The 25,159-nt window shown below is 27.3% G+C and overlaps 1 protein-coding gene across 1 annotated transcript; it reads left to right on the forward strand.

The window, feature by feature from the left end:
• Positions 1-21,029: 21,029 nt before the first annotated feature.
• Positions 21,030-24,510, forward strand: LOC101248930 (probable LRR receptor-like serine/threonine-protein kinase At4g37250). Its single transcript, XM_004231833.5, has 2 exons — positions 21,030-22,894; positions 23,576-24,510. The coding sequence occupies exons 1-2, from the start codon at positions 21,283-21,285 to the stop codon at positions 24,268-24,270; spliced, it is 2,307 nt and encodes a 768-aa protein (XP_004231881.1). The 5' UTR covers positions 21,030-21,282; the 3' UTR covers positions 24,271-24,510.
• Positions 24,511-25,159: the final 649 nt, after the last annotated feature.

Below are 25,159 nucleotides of genomic sequence, written 5' to 3' on the forward strand. Positions count from 1 at the left end.
ATTTTGAAATAATTTATGTGCAAGACTCTAAACATGTATTACATATTACGTAAATAAATCAACACTTTAAACTATTGTCACCTTTTTTTTACCATTAATTTAACACATTAAAAATCTAATAAGATATTTTTTTTATTTTAAAATAAACTAACTTTTTTTCCCTTTATTTAATTAAAGGATATAAAAGTTAAAATAGTGAAAGTATTTAAAAAGGTAAAAAAATATTTGAAAAATATCAATGTCCACAAATGCCCTCTGCTTCGAGGCTTGACGGAGGGTAGACTTATGAAACTCAAAGACGAGGCTTAAAGTACTCATTCTTTCACCTTTGCAGCTTAAGATTTTCAGATTTGATTAAGAGAGAAGAGATGAAGGGCAAATTTGGTCCAACTGGGCGTGTCAATTTGTTTGCAACAAATTTTAAACATATGGAAAATAAATAAATCATACTAATAAAATATGAAGAAACGTGATTTTATAACAAATTTGTTTCTCCCTTGATTCTACTCTCTAAGAAACTAGAATGATTTAGATTTGACTGAATAATCCATGGAGTATTCGAGATCTTGATTTCTTTGTAAATTTTTCAAGATGCCTTTTAAGGAAATTTAATACTCTTTATATAGGCATAAACTAGGGTTTAGGGTTGAATAGCCTCCAAAAATCTTTATATGAGTTGAACACAATTTCTAAAATCCACCTCAAATTGAACGCATCTTGTAGAGTTTCACAAAATTTCAATGTCTACAACTATACTTTAGATCATTAATTAGACACTAAAAACAGTAACATTTGATAGTTTAGGTTGATTGATTAGACAGTAGAAACAGTAACTTTGATGTTGGTATTAAGCAATCAAAACTAGCACTATCTATTTTCTTATGATCAAATAAAGTTAGAAGCATTTAATTCGTTGATATATATAATTAATCTTCAACTTCGAAAACCCCTTTTTTTTTATGTGGCCATTATAACTTTGTAATTATTGAACTTTCTTAATTATTCGACCTAATCCATATTAACAGTATTAAAAGTCGTGGGACATTTTCCTTAATGTCCTGACATGAAGGATTAAAATAATACTAAAACAAATTAAACATATAAACATTTTGTCCTTATTATAACTTCGAATTTGCATCTGATAATTGTTACCTTTGTTTTTGGTACAAGCTACAATTTAGAGCTGTAGAGCATTAACCATGGAAAGTTGCTTAATTTATATTATTTTTATTTGATAATTGGCCATAAAAATTCTGATTATATCCATCTTTTATGGAAAATACTTTAATTTATTTGCAAGATGGGCAAGTGGAATAGTCCTCTTTATTTGCTTTTTTTCTTTGTGTTCAATGGAGTATTACACGTACGATAGTAATGATATAGTCACTGTTTAATTAAGAAGATTCTAAATATAAAAAAAAAAGTATACATGACGAAAAATAAAGAGCAAAAAGAAAAATCAACGTTTATTATTTATTTATATATACAAAATAAATTTGATAATAATGACAGGGTCAAAATATATTTTTTATAGTGTATTTTTCTAAATGAAAAAGTTATAACTTACGATTTCAAATTGATTCACGATAAAAAAAAAAATTATTTTAATTATATATAAATTTTAAGTTATTCGTGATAAGAAATTTTTAATTTTTCTGGCCATAAATGTTTTAAAATTGGATGAACCCCTTGTAGTCCATTTATAAGCTGAGTATTTTTAGAAAATGGAGACAACTTTGAATGGACTAAGCTCTATTAACTTTTACTATTAAAATAATAAAGCTCCAATAATAACCTATGATTGATTTAGTTTATCATCATATCAGGAACTAACTTTTACTGTTAATATTATAAAAATAATTGATATCTTTTGTCTTTTTCTCCTTTCAATTTTATTAAGATTTTTTAAAGCGCCTCCTTGGTATATCAAGTACTGAAGGACTCGCTGATGGCATCAACAAACTTAAAGTTTGATATATAATATTATTAATTAATAAAATTTTTAACTTATTTATACCATTTTAAATAACTTTTATTTTGTATTTTTAAAGTTTATAAAAAAATTTAACAAATAAAATGCTGCTAACAATGGCCGATCCACCAACCTCTCCTTTGTTGAAAAAGTATAGTATTTAGCTAGATTAAAATTTTAAATTTTTTGTTAAGTATTACTGTATGCTAACTTCCTTTATATTGTTTTTATATGTATCTCTTTTTTTATATATATGTTGTAATATCACACAATAAAATTTTTGATTTCATTATTATAAGTTAATATTTATTTGTCATAAAATTTTCTTTTTTGACATGATGGGTTAGAACTAATAAAGAAGAGTTCATATCTTACTCCACTTTTTATGTCAAAGTGTTGAATTAGAATCCTAATTAAATTAGTTATCTTTATCATGAAAATAGAAGCAAACACAAGCCAAATGAAATACAAATAAGAAGAGTCAAAAAGTATACAATATATAAATGGGCCTCACAGTCAAAAGAAGGTGGAGCCCAATATTATGAAGTGTTAGGTTAAGGGTCATCAATCTTGTTTTACCCTATTTTGACAAAACAAGTCCAATCTCAACTGTAAATGTTACTTACATCCATTTGTGTTCTCAAAAAAATTCAATTCATTTCACAAGGGCATCAAAGTGTCACATTTATTGAAAAAAAATATATAAATAGTACTATATAGTTTTGCTGTATTTAAATTCAATATTCCTATGGACCCCAACATAGATCTTGTTCCTAATCTTCAATAATTCCACCTTCCTTCTTAGTAGTTTTTTTCTTTCTTTCTATTTTTTTCATTTCTAATTTTAAAGAACAATTATGTACCCTTTTCTTCACATATTTAATAGTGGTAGGAAGAACTAACTAGTCCTTAGGTGTACTAATTTTTAATTTTTTTTCTCCATATTATGTTTTTATCGTCTCTCTTATATGATGACTTTATCATTTTAACCCTAAGAGTGTATTTGGTAAAATAGAAATTATTTTCTCTAAGAAATAAAATTCTTATAATTAAAAAATTATTCTTTTTTGAAAATTAAAATAAATAAAAATCAAACGATACTCTATACTTATTGTCTCCCACACACCTATTGTTATACATAAAAGCTTTAAAACTTATTTTGTTTATTTATTTCCTTATTAAATATCATAATTTGTTTTTATCGAAAAGAATCATAAAAAACATTATCTTTCGTACGGATTACACCCTAGATATTATTGGGAGAGGGAGTAGGAAATAGGAATGAGAGAGAAATTAATAATTGATGAAATTTACTTTCGTAAATTATTTACGATATAAGTTCGATTGTTAGGTAGTTGAAAACGAAGTTTAAAACAAATACTACCCTTTTTACTGTGTGCTTTTTTCAATTAGTTGGAAAAATTGATGTGTACAAAGTATCCAGTCTCTTTGGTTCTTTTACATTTAACTTTCTTTAATTCACAAGTGAAATCATTTGTAGCCTTCCTTTTTACTTGTATTATTTCTCCAAACTTTTTTAAAGTGATCTGAACGAAACCATAATAAATATATCAAGTTTTGGGTATTAATATTGGAACATATGTAGGTTATTAAATTTGAAAAACTTAACTAACAATTTTCACTTACTAAAAATGAAATTTATGTACAGTCAAATAACCTTTATAACTTTTTACAAGTACTGTTTATTCGTAGATCAATAATCTAACAGTGGATTTTGATTTTGGGCCATTGGTTTCGACTTTCAACCAACTGTGATAATAAATGGACGGCAAGCTTACTTTTGACTATTTGAAAGATAGGTTTGGTTTTGTGGGCCTTTGGGCTGCCAAACATCTTATGTTATTTTTTTTTTTTGGCGGGGTTGCAGAAATCACATATTTTTAAGGTAAAATTATAATTTATTTCTTACAAATTTATAATTACAGAATTTTCTCAAATGAATATAATAATACAAGTATGGATACATTAAAAAGAGGGTCGGATATATAAATGGCCAAAAAATAAAGTGTTGATACATTAAAAAGAGAGTCAGATACATGCGCTGATTCATTAAAAAGAGCGTCGGATACATGTGTTGATACATTAAAAAAGGGCCAAATACATTAATGGAGGGTCTGGATACATGAATCTCAAAGAATCAAAGTGCTGATACATTAAAAAAAAGAATCGAATACATACGTTGATTCATTAAAAAACAGGGTCGGGTATATGCGTTGATACATTAAAAGGGGGTCGAACACATTAATGGAGGGTCCAGATACATAAATAGCCAAAACAATCAAAGCGTTGATACATTAAAAAGAGGATCAGATACATCAATGACATTTTTTAATTAAGAGAAAAATAAGGGATTTGGGAGATTTATAAAACTTATAGGAGATAATGATAATAAGAAAATTAAAAAATGAAATTTGCATAATTATTTCTATCTTTTTCCGTGTGAAATTGATCTTTAAGCTCATATAATTATACAATTTTTATTTTATTAATTAATTAAATTTAATTAAGTAAACATTTAAGATATTATCAATCAATCCAATTCACGTAAACATTGCGTACTAATTCAAAGTGTACCTTTATTTTTTCGGTTGCCTGTGCTATTCCATTATTCCAGAGTTTTCTCCAATTTTGTCTTATTTATTTCTCCGATAATGAAGTCTTTTTTACTTTTTCTAAGATGATAATTAAATTAAAATGGAGCCATAAAACTATAGCTTATAAATGACGAGTAACAAAGTAATTAATTATATGAGGCCCTACCATATCCTCATCCAAACAATGAATTCAAAGCATGTAGGTTTCTTGAATAATTAAATATTTTTTCATATGTTATGATTAAATGTTTATTGTCGTGATAAAAATTATAATTAATTGCAGAATTATAAATTTATTTTTTAATCAACTATGTTAAGTAAGCGTCTGAAAATGTTGGAATTACCTTAACATCATGATATTAATTAGCCTGAATCCTTGATTTTATTAATCATGTAAATGAAAAAAGTAATCTCCAGAAATTCTTGTTACGTATACAAAAATATAACTTCTTGTTGTATATAATTATTGGAGCAATGTTTCTAAGGATGAGTTATTTGGTTCTTAAAATTTGTCCATGAAAAAAATAACTAGTCAAATACGTTTATTTATTAGCTAAACCAATTATAAAAATCCATTTTGTCAAAATTTTCAAAAACATGTCTTTTGATATGTTATATAATCATAATAATAATTTTTTTTTTAAAAAAAGTAATGTTATTAGATACTAAAAAGCATAAACTAAAAGAACAAACTAATGTTCAATTAGTAAAATTTGAATAAATTGAATTATCAATCACATTTATATTTGAACTAAGATATTTTTTTTGAACAGATCAATAACATGTTCATTTACTATCTTCTCTTATTTCAATCAGTTATTTGACACTTGTAATTTCTCCATCTTTCTCAAATTAATTACAAAACTCAATTTGATATCCAAGTTAATTTTTTAAAGTAAATGCTTAAATAGTCTTTGATAAGAAACAGTTTATATAAACATCCTGTTACTTTATAAATTAATAAAATGCAAAATTGAATCTATTTTAATATGAATATAGAGTCTAGAGCATCACTACTAATACTAGTTAGAATAAATAAAAATAAAACAAGGAATCAATTACACTAAGAGGATTTAATTAAGAAACAAAACACCCTAGAATAATTATAATCAAACTGTTAGCTTGAATTGATATGCACTAATCAACAAACCTTTGTTCTCTTTTTGTTAAGAAATGAAAGAGTAAAGCAAAAAGTGACAAAAATGGTAATTCACCTAATTCATGTTGGGCTACTGAATTCTAACTATGGGCCTTGTGGGCCCGTTTCTGTCGCCTAGCATGCATGGCTACAAATTACAATCCTGAGTTAAAAATTAAAATTAGGTTTTGGTTTTATCTCCCAAAAATTTATTAAAGAAAATTCAAAAATATATATATATATATAAAACTCAAAAATAAATAAATCAATATATGCTATCTATATACAAAAAAAAAAATCTTATTATGTAATATCAATTTTTGAGAAAATATTTTTTTCAATTTTTTTTTTTTTGGATAAACTTGACAAGCCTCTAACTCCGCCCTTGATTTAAAGTTAATAAAAGTTGGTTTTCTTTCTTCTTTCACGTTTCATAAACTAATTAAAGAGAAAGGGACAACTAAATGAAGATAAGGACGTAGCACGATTGCCCTAATTGGTGTTAGTTATAACTTATAATTGTGATCATTAAAGAATTGGATGTTAATCCAGAGATGAGATAACAGGTCATAGCCCACTGGTATACATGTTAATTCTTATTTTTAGGATGATTATGAAATATTGTTTGGTGAAATATAATTAATTAGTTATTAGAATGACTTGTGATAAGAGCATGTCATGCTAATTATTGGTTTTTCACTGTTTTCCTATGTTCTCCCTATCCAAAGTTAGTGGATTCTTGTCTGAATTCCTTTTTATTTTTATTTTTTATATATAATATATATCACACATAAATTCTAACATATGATACATCAAAGTGTTCGTAAATATAGATGCATCAGCGATACAAGATTATAAATCAAACAAATTGTATATTAATCGTACATAATTCTATAAAAAAACATTATAATAGGTATTTCCAGTGTCATATTAATGTTCACCATATAACAGTTTTTATTTTATTGTTAACTTGTAATAATGTTACAATTTTGAGTTGAGAAAATTGTATATAATACCAAATTATTAGTTCAAATTAAATGTTATGAAAATAGTTTGATTTAATTGTATCCCGTAGCAAATTATCGTTATTTCGCCTCTCTCCAGGTGAATCTCGCTCGTCACTCTCGTTCTCTTCCTCACCTCTCTCGCTTTTTATACAAATGTAAATGTATAAAATGTGTTTCTATTTGTATAAAGCGAGAGAAAATTGTATATATACATACATTTTTGTTCCCCTCTCTTTCCTCTTTCAGATCTCGCTCGCTCATTAGCTTGCATTTTATAACAAAAACGCAAATGTATAAAATGTGTTTGTGTTTGTATAAAGCAAGAGATTATTGTATATATACCTAAAAAGTTTATACAACTGTTTTCTTTTGTATATGTATAGCGAAATATACATATTTATGTTTGTTACGAGCACAATTATGCAAACTATAGTTATAACATACAAATATGATTTTTATGTTTGCTATATGTGAAAATTAGTTTTTTGAGTTCCACGTGAGAATTATCTGGTGAGCCCAATGGGTATTCTTCGGTCCAAAGTACTCAACTAGCCTTTTGGATTGGGCCAAAGATGCCCAAATCGTTATTTGTAGGGAAATTTTTCAAAATGTCAATATTTTAGCATTTAAGAGGACTCATTAGCAGTAATCTTAATATTTAGTAAAAATGTCATTTTAGTTTGTTATGTATTTTATTTATGTTTTTATTATTTATTTTTATTTGAAGAATATAATTATTTAATAACAAAAAGGAGAAAATTAAGGGGGGAATATTTCAAAAAAAGACAAGCATTCTTAATTTTCTCATCAGTTACATTTTCAAATAAAATTTAAATTTTTTTTTCTCCAGAATTTTTACCTTTTTAAAATTATATTCATTCCACAATATATTCTATTTATATTTATTATAGTTTTTTATTAGTTTGTATTCATTCCAATAGGTATGCCGAATTTATCTATATAGTCATTTAAGAAATATATTTGTATTTTCATATATTTTTTTCCTATATAGTTATTTTTTTCTTCAAAAATCCTGTATGTATTCATTTCAATATGTATTTTATTTGTATTTCTATTTATTCTAGTTTTTATTTAGAATTTTGTATAATAATATATAAAATACAAAAAAATAGTATGATGAAAAAGTGAATGAAATATAAAATTGAAAAGAAATAATTGAATATTTGGTGTACTCATTCTTAAATAAAATACATAACTAGTTGACATACCTTTAGAATAAATACAAATTAGAAAAAAATGTCAAATTCAGTTGACATACCTTTATTAGTTTGTATTCATTCCAATATGTATGTCAAATAAAATGTAGCTATTTAAGAAATACATTTGTATTCGTATATATTTTTTACTGTGTATTTATTTTTCTTTTCAAAATCTTGTTTTCTTTTCTAAGTCGTATTCATTCCAATATGTCTATTATTTGTATTTGTATTCGAATACAAATAAACTAATAGAAAGTTGTTCTTCTTATAAATAAAATACATAACTAGTTGACATACATTTGGATGAGTACAAATTAGGGACAAATACAAGATTCATAAACCATGCAACATGAAATTTTTAATAAATACAAATATTGATAGTATACATAGTGATTTGAATACAAATTAAGAAAACATACCAAATTATAAAAAAGAACTATAAATACAAAACAAACTAATAGAGAATTGTCCGACAACTATCCGATTTTCGTCGTCTTTTTCAAGATCCTCACGAGTAGACAAAGATTCTACATTTGCATTCTGAATTTGAGGAAGGCTTTGCACACCAATGAGTCTTGTAAGTGTTCTTACCCTTTTTCTTCCCTCATTTTAGCAGCGGATCATACATTATACACTATTTGTTAAGTAATAAATAAATTAAAGGATGAAAAATCACCAGAAATTGGTTGATTAAGATGAATACCTCTAGTAAGCCTCTTGGATTCAGCCATTGGAGAGTAAATCATAACGGAAATAGAAAAATACAAACAACATTTTTTTAAGATTTAAACAAAAATAAAATTAGAAAAGAAATCTGAAAATAGAATAAAGATTAGAGACACCTTAATCAAAGGGATTCTTGTTGATTCAATTTTGGATTAAAAAAACAACCAAAATATATGACAAAAAAATATTCGCAACTTGAATGTTGGATGAAAGTCAGAAAAAATAACCATGAGAGAGAAAAAAAATTAAATGGGAGAGAGAATTAACAATTTGAGAGAATGATTTTTTTTTTTAAAAAAGGATATATAGAATTAACTGAAAAGGAGAGATAAAATAGGAAGAAAATTGGTACACATAAATTTTTTAAAATAATGACATTTTTGACATTATTGCTAATATTTATAAAGTATGAATATTTTTACTAAATATGTTATTTATTTTGACTAGTTTACTAATTTTTCCTTATTTGTATGTTGATTTAAGATTATTATTGATTGGGCTTGTCTCTTTTTATTTGGGGTTTGTACATTTTGCTACTTTTAACCGATTGGGCCTCGGTCCAAAGACGTCTATACTCGAAAGGCTAAGGTCACAAATAACGATTAACAACATACAAGAGAAGATCTTAAACAAAGTTTAAATTATAAATCTGGAGAGATATAGTTGAGTTTAGTATATGCTTGAAAACTCAAGCGAGTTTCATCAAGTTATGTGGCTTTAACTCGAATTATCTCAAATTGATAGGTAATTGAGTATGATATCATAATCGAAAGACTTCTACTGAACCACTTATAATAAGTTATATCACAATCATCTAGAGCATTTTTTGCCCTACTTGATTCTCTTCCCGGATAACATAATGGGGTAATTGATAGAATTTATGTGCTAAAGGATTATTTATATATATATTAAAATAGGTACACAAAACGAAGTGAACTGAATTCTACGTCAAAGAATAGCCAATCACTTGATTACATTAGTAACCTCTTTTAGTGTTTTTAATTGCTATATTGAGGACTTATATATTACTCCATCTTGCTATTTTTAATTATAATAATTTTCATTTTTTAAGTAAATATATTTATTTATTATGCAAAAATTTATAATTTATAATATTTTTTTAATAATATTTAAATAAATTAATATAATATAATATAATTTTAAAACATAACATAGAAAAATTAAAAGTATACGGAGAAGAAGTTATAAACTAATGATATTCAGATTCAATGGCGTATGGAAAACGTCATGCACGATCCCCCGTAAATGGACTGGTCAAATTCGTGCTTGTGTGGCACTCTCCTTATCTTAATTTATAATTATACTGTAATATTTTTTTTGGGTATCCAATCTCAAATTGTTTGACTAACAATATTAGATTTTTTAATCCTTTTCAATTTGAAATAATTGATTATTTTTTCATATTTGAAGAAGCCGTCTTTTTTACTTTAACTAGAGGACTTTTTTTTGACAGATATTTGCATTTTAGAACGGAGAGTGATATACACTTTGAACATAATTAAAGAGAATCAAGATCTTTTGTTGTTATATATATCAGATCAAAAAAAAAAAAAACAAGAAAAGAAAAGATATTTTTCTCCATCAAAGAGAAAAGCAATTTTTACTAGTAAGTTATTACTTATTTAATATAATTACTTGAATTTTCATGCTTTATAAACAAGTCAAACTAAAATATTAAATTAAATTCAACTTATATCTTATAAAAAATAATTAAAAGAGCGGCAATGCATATGTTATTATTTTCATCACCTCGTCCAAACTCCATACCAACGAACCTTTTTACTTTTTCGTCTGCTTTCGTTGTCTATTTGTGTTTTCTAAGTAACATATATATGCACTTTATAATGCATATATCTGAGAGTACTATTTATTTCTAAAAATAATTTGCAAATTTTGGCACGTAGCGCTAGGGTGTACACTATTACTATAATAAAAACAACTTATAGCGAGATTAAATATTTATATTAATAACGAGTATTAAAGTATTTAAATCAAAAAATCAAATCAAATCAATTATTAATTTGGATTTAGTTTTTTCGATTTATAATTTACTCTGTTTGTTTTTTTGATTTGGCGCAGGGGGGGAGGTACCTTGTAGTATGGATTTCATCCGAACCCTCTTTGCAGGAAAATTATATTATTTATGGATAGTTAAAATAATTTTATATGTATATATAGTAGATGTCAACCCCCCTATGACTACTTCATGTGTATATTTCTACAGATATTGAACCCCTTTATATCTTAAAAATTCTGCCTTTGCCCCTGTCTATAATTGATATACTTTTAAGTATTGTGTTCTGTATTTTACTTATAATTTATATTTAAAAGTATTTTTAAGAAATTTAACATTTTATATATATATATATATATTGCAAATATAAATTTGTTATTTTCTAATTATTGACATAACCGATTAACTAAACTGAATATCCAAATCAAAAGAGAAAAATTAAACGAAACCAAATTTATTTTAGTTCAAATTGAATTACACCTTCAAAATCAAAAATTGAAAACTCAAACCAAAAAACTGAATGACCAAATAACATGTTTGAGAGTTAGAGAGTTGAGAGTCATCAAAGACATTCCAAATTTTTGGGCCAATAATATCATAATTATTCCATATAGACACAGTATTAAAATTATTTCCAGAAATATACATATACATGAAAATGAATAAACATTATCGTATCAGGTATGTATAATTTGGGATTATGATTTAGACCCTACAGGCTACAGTAGTAACTACAAACAGTTGGACGGTAGTAATTGCAATTGATACCTTTACAAGTAGTACTAATTAATTAAAAATTTCAGATTCCATTTTACTTGCAGCTCCAGAGAAGATGTGCAGATTATTACTCCACTAAAGTTGTACTAATAATAACATGCAATAGTACTATGAGAACAATACTTGAGACAAATTAATCTCTGTCAATTATGTATTGGACGACCACCATTATTCAACAAACTTAGATTCCAAAACTTATTGGACAAATGATTAACCAGACAAGTAAAGACTTCATTCTTTCATGTACACAAATTTGTCAAAGAAAATGGACTTTTAGATACCTAAAAGTTGTCTTAAACGTGAAATTATTGATCAAAAACTCTTTGGAAATGGACCTTTGTGTCCAATTTAACTTGAGAACGGAACCATATGACATTTCAGTTTTCACTAAGCTAAGAAGATTTAAAATCTGAATAGAAACGAACAAATAAGATATAGACCAAAATATTTCAATATCAATCTAAATTTTAATGTATATCTAGTGTAATTTCTTTGTGTTCCTTAGTTTCATTCTATTTTAAATTTAGATGCCATACATTGGGACAACATCATCAAGGAATGTGGGGCAATCTATCAGCATCAATATGCATAGTAGAGTTAACTTCATCTTACGAAAATTACACATGTGAACTTTCAACTTTAATAATTATTAAAGACCTTTATATCTTTCCACATCCAAAAAGTTTACAAAAGAAACTAGAATAATAATAAAAAAATTCTTCTTTTAGCTTTAACAATTTATAACATGAAAGACAAAAAAGATGAAAAGATAAATAGTAATTTATGGTAAATACATATGTCTTATACTTAACGGGGTCGACTCCAATTATCGAAGCATAACTTTTCAATCCCGTAAGTCTCTCTTTTCTTCCCACCTTTTTAATCACATAAAGTTTTTCAATTTATTTAATCATCATCTTTAGGCATAACCACGTGCATTTACAGCTGATTTTGACTAAAACATTTCTTTTGGACTATACAAATATACAACTAGTCTTTAATTAACATACGTACAAATGCGTCCCATAAAAAGTGGAGTCTCTTTGGTAAGTTAGTGATGTGTATGGAGACTAATAATAAGATAAAGGCTCTCAAAAGTAAAGAAAATTGCAACTTTAAGGTGATGTTATCATGAAGCATCTAGCAATAATACTAGAGAGCGGTGCTTGTCTCTTTTCTACACCCACTAAACTAAAGCAAAAGCGCCATGTCAACAAAATATGTCATGTTTTATATGTGGAAATTATTTTTAAAATAAAATTTGGAGATTATCGCACGTATCAAATCGAGCTCTCACCAACAAAGTGATAGTTCAGATAACCAAATAATAAAACTACTAAACTTCCTTAATATGTGGAAATTATTTGTCCTTAGTCTTGGGGTGTCTTAATTCTTTCTTCTAATATTTAGGCTTCATGCAATGTGCTTTTGATATAAATCTTTTGTGGAATCTAAATCCCAAATTTCTGCTCAATATTCCTGTGCTAACATACAAGAATTAGATTCCAAATGTTTCTTAAGTTATGCTTCAAACTCTTATCTTCTTCAATGATGCTTCCACTTTGTGATACCTTCTTATTTTCGTCATGTTTTTGTTTTTTCTTTTGTCTACTGAGCATCTAAAAGATTTACGAGATGTTTTATTAATTAATGAAAAGGGAGACATAACATTTTGCCATTCAGGAGTAATAAAAGAGGCCGTTTATTCATATATATAGTATTTTGTTGTTTCAAATATTTTTAAAAACTATATTTGGAGATTATTTCATAAACAAGTGCGTGTTACCCAACTTGACGATTATTTCAATTTCAAATTACTTTACTTGGAATATATATGATATTTAAATATTGAAAAAAGATTTGACTTTTAGGAGTTTTTCCAACTTCACTCTCTAAAACTCCACTGTTTAATTTAAGTCAAAACACAACTTTAACTTTTCATTTTTACTTGTACAATATATTATGACTAAATTTTTATTTTTACTTATTATTAACTATACTTACTTTCCAATGTAATTCCCAAAATACAAAATTATTTATTACTATTTTCAAAGCATGATATACTAAAATTATCATTTTATTTATTATTTATTAAAAAATCTGTCAAATTAATACTAAGCAAGTAAAATTGAACGTAAGAAACACCTTCTTTCAACTCAACTTCATAATATTTTTTTTGCAACTTACGTAATACTATAAATTAATTCATGCGTAGACTCTCTAGAAAAAAATTTGGTCAACCCTAGCTACCTAACGTAAAGGCACGCTTGTAGCCAATGTGATGAAAAATTGGCTGGTCAATATAGGTACCTAACCAAATAGATATATAGCAATTCTAGAATTTTCAAGCTAACGTGTTACCTATAGAACAAAAGATGAAAAAGTCAATATCTCAATTCTCATTTATGTTTATAGACCTGTTTTGTAAATTTTCTTCTTTTTAGTTTGTCAAAAAAAAGTGTACTTTGTCAAATTAGAAAAAAAAGTGATTTTAAATTCCTTTTTTATTTTTTATCTAATGATTTTATCGCATAAATTAGGATACCATTAATAATCTGCATATATATAGTGCACGTACAATTAAATATCTGCATGTTAATTTGTACCTGGACCAATAACGGTCTTCTTCTTCTTCTTCCTACTTTACTTTACATTTAGGAAGTCATTATCGCCATATCTCGTTTTCAATATTGAAACATAGTATACGCTGTTGAGCTACATATGACAATCAAACCTTATTTTCATCATTCAAATTTGATTGAGTCGTAGCTCTAATTCAGGTTCACGTGAGCCTGGCCTCCGTTCGATGGTCAACGTGTGAACAGAATGATGATCATTTCGTAAGTAAATTTAGCACTAAGTGAAGCAGTGGACCTACGCGTATCACTTTGTTTCAAATCGAGCGAAGACAATATCCCTTCATTAAGGTATATATATGAAGCCACATCACATGCACAAACACCAAAAACATATATACAAAATTAATCAAATTATTTTAAGTTATATATCTCTATACAATGAACATGAGGTGTGTAACGACCTATATGTACGTGTTACAAAGGAAGACATGTATAGATTTTTTTTTTACACTAATGAAGAAAAAAATTATGGGACAGTGACTATGTACCTATACTGCCCATGTTTGGCCAGCCAATTATTTAACTTCTCGTGATCTATAGGGACCAATATCTTAGCTATCTTGTAAGTTTTCACTAGACAATATCTGGTGAAATGTCTTGTGATGTCTCTTAATATGTTAAATAAAAAAATATATATGAAAATCATAGTATAGATTGGTAAAAACTATTTACATACTCGAAATATTATCACGATTCACGGACAACAATATATTATTAGATAGTCTAATCTTCATGCTTACAAATTATGCACTCACTTTAAACAGGAAAAATAAATAATTTTTTTTATCCATTTTTATGGAAATTAAAGAGAAAATCATATCTAACGTGAGTTGATATCTCATTTCTTAAAGTCTTCGTGCGAAAAATAGTTGAATTTGAATATTAATTCTATCAGTCTGAAAAAGCCTGTTTGAATTGAGTTATTTTAATATTTTGAAACACAATTATTATATACAATGTTTAGATAAAATAGGCCAAAAATCTTTAGTTATAACTTATTACTTTTCACTTTTAACGCTTAAAAGAAAATGCGCTTCCCGCCATTTGTTACATAATGTGACTTACAGCACGAACAATATAATGTCTTGTTGATGGAATAGAGTAATCATTTTTTATTATATATGCAAATCCAGAAAAAAGAACCTTTTGTTTTTCCTTTTTTACTTTTCCTTCTATCTTTTCCTTGTTGCGGACGCTGAATATTTTCGTAATGCTACCAATTATGTAGGCAAACTACAAAAGGAATGGTCCACAAATATTATTAATTATATGTTTGTTTAACAGGTTAGATTAGCTAAATTAATTATGGTGTGGGGAGGGGTTACCCTACCCCTTTTTTGTTGATTTATAATTAAAAGTAGATAAAGCTGCCTCAACCATTTTAGAAAGTGCAAAGGAACACCACAAAAAAATTGCCAAATTAATTAAAAATAATTTGTTGGAATCCAATCCCATTAGTGATTAAAATTATTAGATTAGATCTCGTAAAAATAATAATTAAGGTTAGAAACTAATCTTTGCTGGTAAGCAACTCAAGAGTCTTTGAGTGTGGGTTGCTCCAATGCAGCCTAACATAACTCATTCCGTTTCGTTTTAAGAGTCAAACGATATAAATTTTAAAATATGAATCTTTTTTATTATATCTATATGAAAAAATATCAATTTATAATTTTTTAAAATATATAAATTTATGTTAAAATATCAAACTAAAGTAATTTTATTTTATTTTAAATATTAATCAAATTAATTTTTTAAAAAATACAACATGACAATTAAAAAAGATCGAATAGACAAAAGATTTCAAATGGTCCATGTTATTTTTCCACCATGACAAAATTCAGAGTAATAGAATGACTATAATCATTTTTCGAACTCAGCTTTATGAAAGAGACTCTCATTAATTTCTTTTTTTTGGGAGTTGGGATTTTAATATTATTTGGATTTTTTTTTTTTACTTCACATGAGTAGTTATTGTTGTGCGTTATTTAGTTCTAGCCATCAAAAAAACAACTCGTCATTTGTTGTGGTTTGGGATTATTGTCACCAAATTTGCGATACACATCAACTTTTGGTAACAGTGTCTAACTTAAGAGTCCAAGGGGTTCATCAAAATTTAACCAAAAGTCTTTCTTCGTTTTAATCTATTTCTATCATTTAGCTCAACCCAACTAATAACAATAACAATATAATATATCTAATTTAATTTCATTGCTGATGTCTAAGGAGGATAATATATTGGCATAATTCATATATTTGATTTTAAATTTAGTTTTAGCTTTATCTTTCAACTTTTATAATGCGTAAATATACATTTCAACTATTCAACTTTTAAATAAACAAAAACATGAGTTCTATATGGCAAAATACACGTAGGACAAAAAAATGACATGTAGGATGACATACAGGATATGTGTATCTATTTATTCAATTTTATACAAATTTAAATATCTACTTATGCACATCCAAAATCGAAGAGCATAAATATGATTTGAAACCAAATTAAATAGCAAATTTATATATTATGCCTAATACATATATAAACTTTATTCTTACCAGAGAGTTATTTTTAATAGACTAACAATTCAAATCAAAGCATTACAAAGCAATTTGAAAAGAAAAAAAAAACGAATTGAAGAAGCAAATTTCAGCCCAGCTACACTTGGGTTGTAGCAAACTAGTCACCATTCTAATTTAATTAGTAAAAATATCTACATTTTAAAATAACTATTTAAAATGTCAAAACGTCAATATTTTTTAGAAAATAATTTGTATCCAAATACTATTCATTGACACTTCTTCATAAGCTTTAATATACATTAAATTTATTTTTCATCTTTCATGCTTTCAATTTTTTTTCTCTTTCATTAACATTTCCATTTTCACCATTATTCCCATCATTCAAGTTTTCTCATTTTTTTCTCTTTCATCAAATTTTCACTATTATTCTGTCATTATAATTGAAAAGGAACTACTTATTCAAGTTCATATTAATTTGTGCAGATCTATCAATTAATTCAAGAAATCTCTCAATTGATAAAAGTTTTTTCGAAGTCATCAGTTATTTTGCGAGATCTCATTAGATTTTGTTTTCAAAATCACAACATATATTGAACTTTGGATTGTATGTATTAAGAATTTTTCAATTTTTATATGAGTTTGTTAACATACTCATTAAACATTTATGCATTTCAGATAGTATTTTAAACACTATTGTTTGATTTCTGTGTGATTTTTTTTCTTTATATTTGGAATTTAGTAGATTGTAATTTGTAGTAATCCACATTAACATTCATACATAATATATTGTTTGATTTTTTTATACTTTCTTATTTAATAATATTTGATTTTGCGTATAGGATTACTAATGTATAAGTGAATACAAATTCAGATTTGGTTATGGTGAAAAATCGAAAGAAAAGAGAATATAGCATACAAAAAAGAAAGATAGAGTCAAATAATTAGCTTGCAAAATTGTATTCATATTAATTTTTGTTTGTCTTTTTTTCTTTTGCTCATCAATTGTACTTTTAAGAATATTGTATTTCTTTTTTAGTTTGTAGTCATTCAAATAGGTATGTCAAATGAATTTATATTTCTTAAGCGTATTTTAATTTTTAACCATTAATTTTTTTTTTAGAATATTGTATTCTTCCTCAAGAAATTATATTATTTTCACTATCTATGCTATTTGATTTCCAGAATCTTGTATCCCTAATTCTTTTATAGTCAATTTGTATTTACTTTTTTAAAAATATTATATCATTCCTCAACATATTGTATTATTTTCACCATGTATATTGTTTTCTTTCCAGAATCTTGTATTCTTTTATAAAGCATATTCACATGTAATGATTAGATTATATTGAGATACAATCAGTAATATTTTTGTAATACAATAAAAAGAAAAATACATTTGATATTTATGTAATACAATTTTGATCACTGAAACACAAATTTTAATTTTCACTATGAATGTTAAATAAATTTATTTTATTTTAAATGGTAAAGTGAGCACCTAAAGTAATTATCCTTCGTTCTCTTAATTGAATTACATTACAATTTAATTCGGCTCAATCCTTTTAGTAAAAAATTGGGCCGAATACAACTAAGATTCTATTGCATATATTTTGATCAAGATTTGAAATACAAAATCTAGAAAACTAAATCAAAATCTAAGACTCAAATCTTTCTTTTATTGTCTTGGATCCACAATTAATCCTACGAATCCTTAGGATTGGTATATTCTTTTCTATCTTGTAGTTTGTAGTTTCCCTGAATCAAGCCAAGTATTCCAACTCTTTCTATCCATCCTGTATATTGTCCCCTTTGTTCCGTGTTGAAATAGAACCTTAATTTATTACTTATTATTAGATTTTAGATTGTTAGATTAGTTAGTGATTAGATATTAGTATTAGACGAGATTTTACGAATTTTTTTTATTTCTTTATATTTATAAGAGAGGACAAATCTCTTTTTTTCGATGCGAATTTGACACGACATAGGAGAAGCCGCCCTTTATCAAAAATTCTATTATTTTTATATTCTTTTAAAATGTAAAATTATTAGTATACAATTATAATGAAAACATAATAAAAATAAAAGTCGATCTAATCGAATGAAAAAATAATTTTTTATGGAATTTAAAGAATTTTAAGTGATATATTACTTTTTTTAAAAATATTATCTCCCTTGATTTTCTACTTTATAAATAATTATAATCTTGAAAATCAAATAAATAAAAAATAAATAAATCAAATCCATGACAAACTAAAATATTAATAATTTAATTAAATATTAAAAATATGGCTAAGAAGAAAACCTATTAAATATCAAAATATTAACATTTTGAAAAAATTGCAGCGAATTTATAATCAGTTTGTTCAAGTTTTTAGTAGGGCAAAAGTGTTTATTCTTTTTGAAAAAAATGTTTGATTTAGAGAAAACTATTTTCCAAAAAGAATACTCTTTTTTCAAAATAAACTACTTTCCTATTATCTATATCATGTGACTCGGGACTTGCTAACCACTCGTACCCAATAGTTCATCAATTGATTAATATAATAATTTAACTAGTTAACATTGCTATCTATATGATAGAATTGTTAGAAGTACTTTATTAGTTTAATCTATTACGTATATGTTTTTATAAATTATGTACTTTATTTATTTCATGATAAAAATACAAATCAATTTATTAGTACTTGTTAGGAGTACTTTTTTAGTTTAATCTATTAGTATATGTTTTATTATAGATCATGTACTTTATTCATTTCATGATAAAAATACAAACTAATATTCTCAAATAAATAGTGCAATGATCCAAAGGTTATTATTTGAATTTCAATATGCTGAACCATTCCTTTCTCATAAATACTTTTTTTTTTTAAAAAAAAACAGGTTACAGTAATTTATTCAAAATTATGTTACAAAGAGTCTACTACACTCCCTTTCAAAGTTTTTTTTTTTTTTCACAGTTACTACCCACCCCCACCAGATGACTTCATACTTTATTTTATTTTTTCCTTTTTAATTATACCTATTATTAGTAGGTGTATAGTCTGATCTTTTTTATTTTAATAAATCCCAACGTAAGCAGAATATACAACTTGTATCCAGCATTAAATTTACTGAAAAATAATCTGCAGGAAAAAATCTCTGTTGGTCACATGGAAAATGTTAAATAAGACAGCAATAATGTTTATAATAATTATATTTACATAAGAAGTTACATTTTATAAAGTTCATGTGTATATGAGTAGTTCTGCAAAATCTAACTCTACCTTGGTGTCACCTAGCTATGAAAGATGCTATTCCCTATTTAGGTTAATTAATTAAGTATTTGTTTCCAATTATAAGTACTTTATATTAAACATTGTATTTTGGGACAGAATATACAATGTAATAAAAAGGTGTTAGCAAACGTTAGCATATAGGTAAGCTTTGGAAAAAGGAAATTACATAGAGATAGCTAGATGGTGAAAACAATTAAGAATGGTGAAGTAAATAATATTTTTTTTACAAGTCTGAATACAAGAAAAATTTGTACCATTTCAGTACTGTTCCTTAATCCTTGTGATAATAGGCCAATATTTAATTAAATGCATTAGTTAGCTCTAAAGATATCTGAATATAATATTATATTAATATTTTAAAATATATATATATATATAAAATATCTAGTTTACTCTACAAATTTATTAATATCCAAAATATTAAATTTATTAAGGATAATGCACAAGTTTCCCTCATCCTATATCCGAAATCTCAGAGACACACTTATACTATACTAAGGTGCTATTACCCATCTGAACTTATTTTATTAATAATTTTCTACCCCTTTTCGGCCTACGAGGTACTATTTTGTGGGCCCAATGCTAGTTAACTTTTTTTCCCCAAGATTGTGCCACGTAGACCAAAAAGGGATAAAAAATTACTTATAAAATAAGCTGAGGAGGTAATAGGATCTTAATAAAGTATAAATGTATCTCTGAAATTTTGAACATAGGTTGACGGAATATTTGTGCATTTTCTCAATTTATTATTTAAAAATTGATACAAAAATGAACGAAATGGAATACTATTTTATTCTTATCTATTGCATTAAATTGCATTTTTTTATATAGAATAAGTTAAGAGTTAAATGAATGGACTTATTTTAAAGTGTTTTTAAGTTAAAATAATTAGATAATTTTAACTTTCTTTAAGCTAAAATAAATTAGAAATCGTAAGTTAAAATTTCAAACATATAGTTAGGTTTATAAATTAAAAATTAAAAGTTAATCCAATTGCCTCCAAGTTAATTTTATTTTAAAAATATTAGTACAATACTTAAAAGGAAAATAGGATAAAAATAATTATTTTTCGCGTTGATTTTATAAAACAACAATAATAAATAAGGATAAGTATATTAATGCTATCTACAAGGGTCTGAACAGAGTATTTTGGTGAGGAAGGTTGGTTTTCGATGAGCTGTGTCTTCTTCTTCTCGCAATATTTTATTTTTATAAACTTCCCTTCACATGGTCCCCTTTTTATCATAAATCAACACTTATTCTTCTAACTTTTTTTTTTTTCTATTCACAATTCCTCAATTTTTTTTTGCTATCTTTAAAGAAAAAAAATTAGATATGTGGTGGGAACATTTAGAGACACCATGAAATTCCAAATGTTTGATCTTCTTGTTCTTCTTTTTCTACTACTTGAATATCAAGCTTGTGGGCTTAACAATGATGGATTATTGTTACTGACATTCAAGTACAATATTCTGAGTGACCCTTTAAGTGTTCTGCAGAACTGGAATTCTTGGGATGATACACCATGTTCATGGAAAGGGGTTGGTTGTGGAAATCCAAATGCTTCAGACCCAAACCTTCGAGTGACAAATTTGTCTCTTCCTAATTCTCAGCTTCTTGGTTCTATTCCTTCTAGTCTTGGTATGATTCAATATCTTACAAATCTTGATCTTTCGAATAATTCCATTAATGGCTCTATTCCTCTTACTCTCTTTAGTGCCCCTGACCTTCAACGCCTTGATTTTTCTAACAACAGAATCTCCGGCCAGTTGCCTGAGCTTGTCGGACATTTAAATAATCTTCAGTTTCTTAACCTCTCCGGTAATGCTTTGACCGGAAGATTACCGGAGAATCTTACTAGGCTTAGTAATCTAACTGTTGTTTCTTTGAAAGATAATTATTTTTTTGGTTCTGTTCCTTTTGGGTTTGATTCAGTTCAAGTTTTAGATCTGTCTTCAAATTTGATTAATGGGTCATTGCCTCCTAATTTTGGAGGCAGTAATCTCCGTTACTTTAATGCTTCTTTTAATAGACTTTCTGGAGATATCCCACCGGAATTTGGCAGCAAAATCCCTCCAAATGCAACTATAGATCTCTCTTACAACAATATCAGTGGTGCAATTCCAGAGTCAGTTGTATTTATCAACCAAAACAGAAAAGCTTTTTCTGGTAATCCAGAATTATGTGGTGCGCCGCTGAAAAATTTATGCCCAATTCCATCAACAGTAACAAGTCTGCCAAATTCCGCCGAACCAACTTCTTCCCCAGCAATTGCAGCCATTCCAAAACCCATAGACTCAAACCCAGCTGCGGAATCTCCAAAAGAGGGCAAAAATGGGTTGAGAACTGGCACAATTATAGGCATAATAGCAGGGGATATTGCAGCAGTAGGAGTTTTAGCACTGATTTTCATGTACGTATATCGAGCCAAAAAGAAGAAAAGGAACATAGAAAATAACATTAAAAAAGAAGCTGAAACTGCTAAAGATTTTGACTGGGCATCGTCAGCATCATCAGAAGAATACAACTGGTTAAGGTCATGGACTTGTTTGAATAAACCAAGGCACGGAGATGAAGACGAATTATCAGAAGCTTCCCATTCAGAAAGTGAAACATCCCAATTGGGTCATCCTCAGCAGAATCACGTGCATACAACAGGTGAATTAGTAACGGTTGATGGAGAAAGAGAACTCGAATTAGAAACACTACTAAAAGCATCTGCATACATTTTGGGAGCTAGTGGATCAAGTATAATGTACAAGGCTGTGCTAGAAGACGGTACTACACTGGCGGTGCGACGAATTGGTGAAAGTGGTGTGGAACGGTTCAAAGATTTCGAGAATCAAGTGAAGTTAATTGCTAAATTGGTGCACACAAATTTGGTTAAAATCCGTGGCTTCTATTGGGGCGCTGAAGAGAAATTGGTCATCTATGATTTCGTTCCTAATGGTAGCCTTGCCAATGCACGTTACAGTAAGTCCTCTTTTCCCATATGCCTTTATGTTTTGGATCAAATAACGTTACAGTAAGTATGATCAACATTTTTATTGCGTATAATCGCATTGTTTGTTATTGTTTTACTATTTTACTCCTACATTGATTGTTTTACGGTACAGAATAAATTGAAACAAAATTGACTAGTCATTTTGTATGTACATTGTACCTAATCATCTCTATGTTTCAATAATTGTGGTTCTTTAACATTTCGGAATATTAAAGTTAGGAGTAGGTTTGTATTTTGGTTTATGCTTAATATTCAAAAGAAAGATGTAACAAGTCATTGAGATTAAGTTCACACGCAGATTAGAAAAATATTATGAATTGCTGCTAAAATGCGGGGGAAGTAAAGGGGGTGGAGTAGTTGAAACTTTTAGTGTTTGTTTTTAATGTGGAAAATTGCAGTACTTTCAAGTCAACCGTGTCTGTTTGCCCCACAATTTCATAAATACCGCCAAACGTCCCCTCTTCTACTGTCACTTACATGGAAAATGACTGCCTTCTTTTGGAAAAATATTACTCTGTAGGCCATAAGTATACTCTTTTGTTGTGTCAAATTCATGCAATTCTTCTCTCCAACACCAATAATGTTAAAAGAATCTTCACCCTATTTACCGTTTTAAATATTAGTCGCACTATCTATTTGCGTGGTTTCAGGAAAAGCTGGTTCTTCGCCGTGTCACGTGCCCTGGGAATTCCGGCTAAAGATTGCTAAAGGTGTAGCTCGTGGGCTCACTTACATTCATGAAAAGAAGCATGTCCACGGCAACTTGAAGCCTAGTAACATTTTGCTAGGGGCAGATATGGAGCCCAAAATTGGTGATTTTGGAATTGAAAGGCTTGTAACAGGAGACAGTAGTCATAAGACGTATGGATCTGCTCGTAATTTTGGAAGCAAAAGGTCCACAGCATCCCGTGAGAGCTTCCAGGACTTTACATCTGGGCCTACACCAAGCCCAAGTCCAAGTGCATTGGGCATATCTCCTTACCATGCACCCGAATCGCTTCGTAGCCTCAAGCCCAACCCGAAATGGGATGTGTTCTCCTTCGGGGTAGTCTTGCTGGAGTTGCTAACTGGAAAGGTGATTGTCTCCGATGAAATGGGACCTGCATCGGTTATCGGGGCTGCCACATCAGCAGGGGAAGAGAAGAGTAAAGTTTTACGGTTGGCTGATGTGGCGATACGTGCTGATGTGGAAGGGAAAGAAGATGCATTGTTGGCACTTATGAAAGTAGGGTATAGTTGTATATCACCAACACCTCATAAGAGACCAGGCATGAGAGAAGTGGTTCAAGCATTGGAAAAATTTCCAACTAATTCAACCACTTCATCATACTATTATGGACCTTAATTAACAATGATTAAAAGATGGACACAATTGTAGAGACTTTGTATGTAATGAGACTGACAAACTTTGCTTCTTCTTTTTTCAATTTATTTTGGTTTGTCCTCTTCATATAGTATTAGCCATTAGTTTTAGTGATTAGTGTAATTTTTCGCGCTTTCTTCTGTTTTAATTTTCTTTAAACCTTATGGTGACTTTGGTGGATTATATATCAATATATATATGACAACTTATTCTGGGTTTGTATTTTGGGAAACTTACATAAATATATTATAATAGAAAAATAATTATCATTTATAGTAATAATATTTTTTTCACTTAATTACTTTTTAATTCATTATATAACAAAGAACAATTTATTATTCACATATAATACAAGTTTTAATGATGGATAATACATGTATCACACATTTTAATACACTTACAATACAATGTGACAACGAAACAAACATAATATATTTCAAATAACAATTATAATTCAAATATATTGGATACATAATTCACTTTTAATGCATATTACAGATTTATCACAATATTGCTATAAATGGTGATAAACAAAAAATATCGCTAAAATAAATAATTATTTTTTAAAATGTATTAATTCATTGTAATTTTTCCTTTGTATTTTTTGGCTCTTTAATGTCTTTCAATTTTATTTTAGTATTTGTCATAATTCGCTGTTGGTATTTAAGACCAATGAATAAGGCACAAACATTATAATCACTAAACAACATCAAATGAATTTATGATATATTATATTTTTCCTTTCGGTGGACAAAGATATTATGTCGTGAAGATGATTGATTTCATTTTGGACTTTAGAGAATTGCAATATTACCATTTAGATGATGTTTGAACATATGTAATAAGGACAAAGAAAATTATATTATTTGTT

This window comes from Solanum lycopersicum, chromosome 2 (assembly GCF_036512215.1).
Source record: "Solanum lycopersicum chromosome 2, SLM_r2.1".
NCBI classification, from domain to species: Eukaryota; Viridiplantae; Streptophyta; class Magnoliopsida; order Solanales; family Solanaceae; genus Solanum; species Solanum lycopersicum.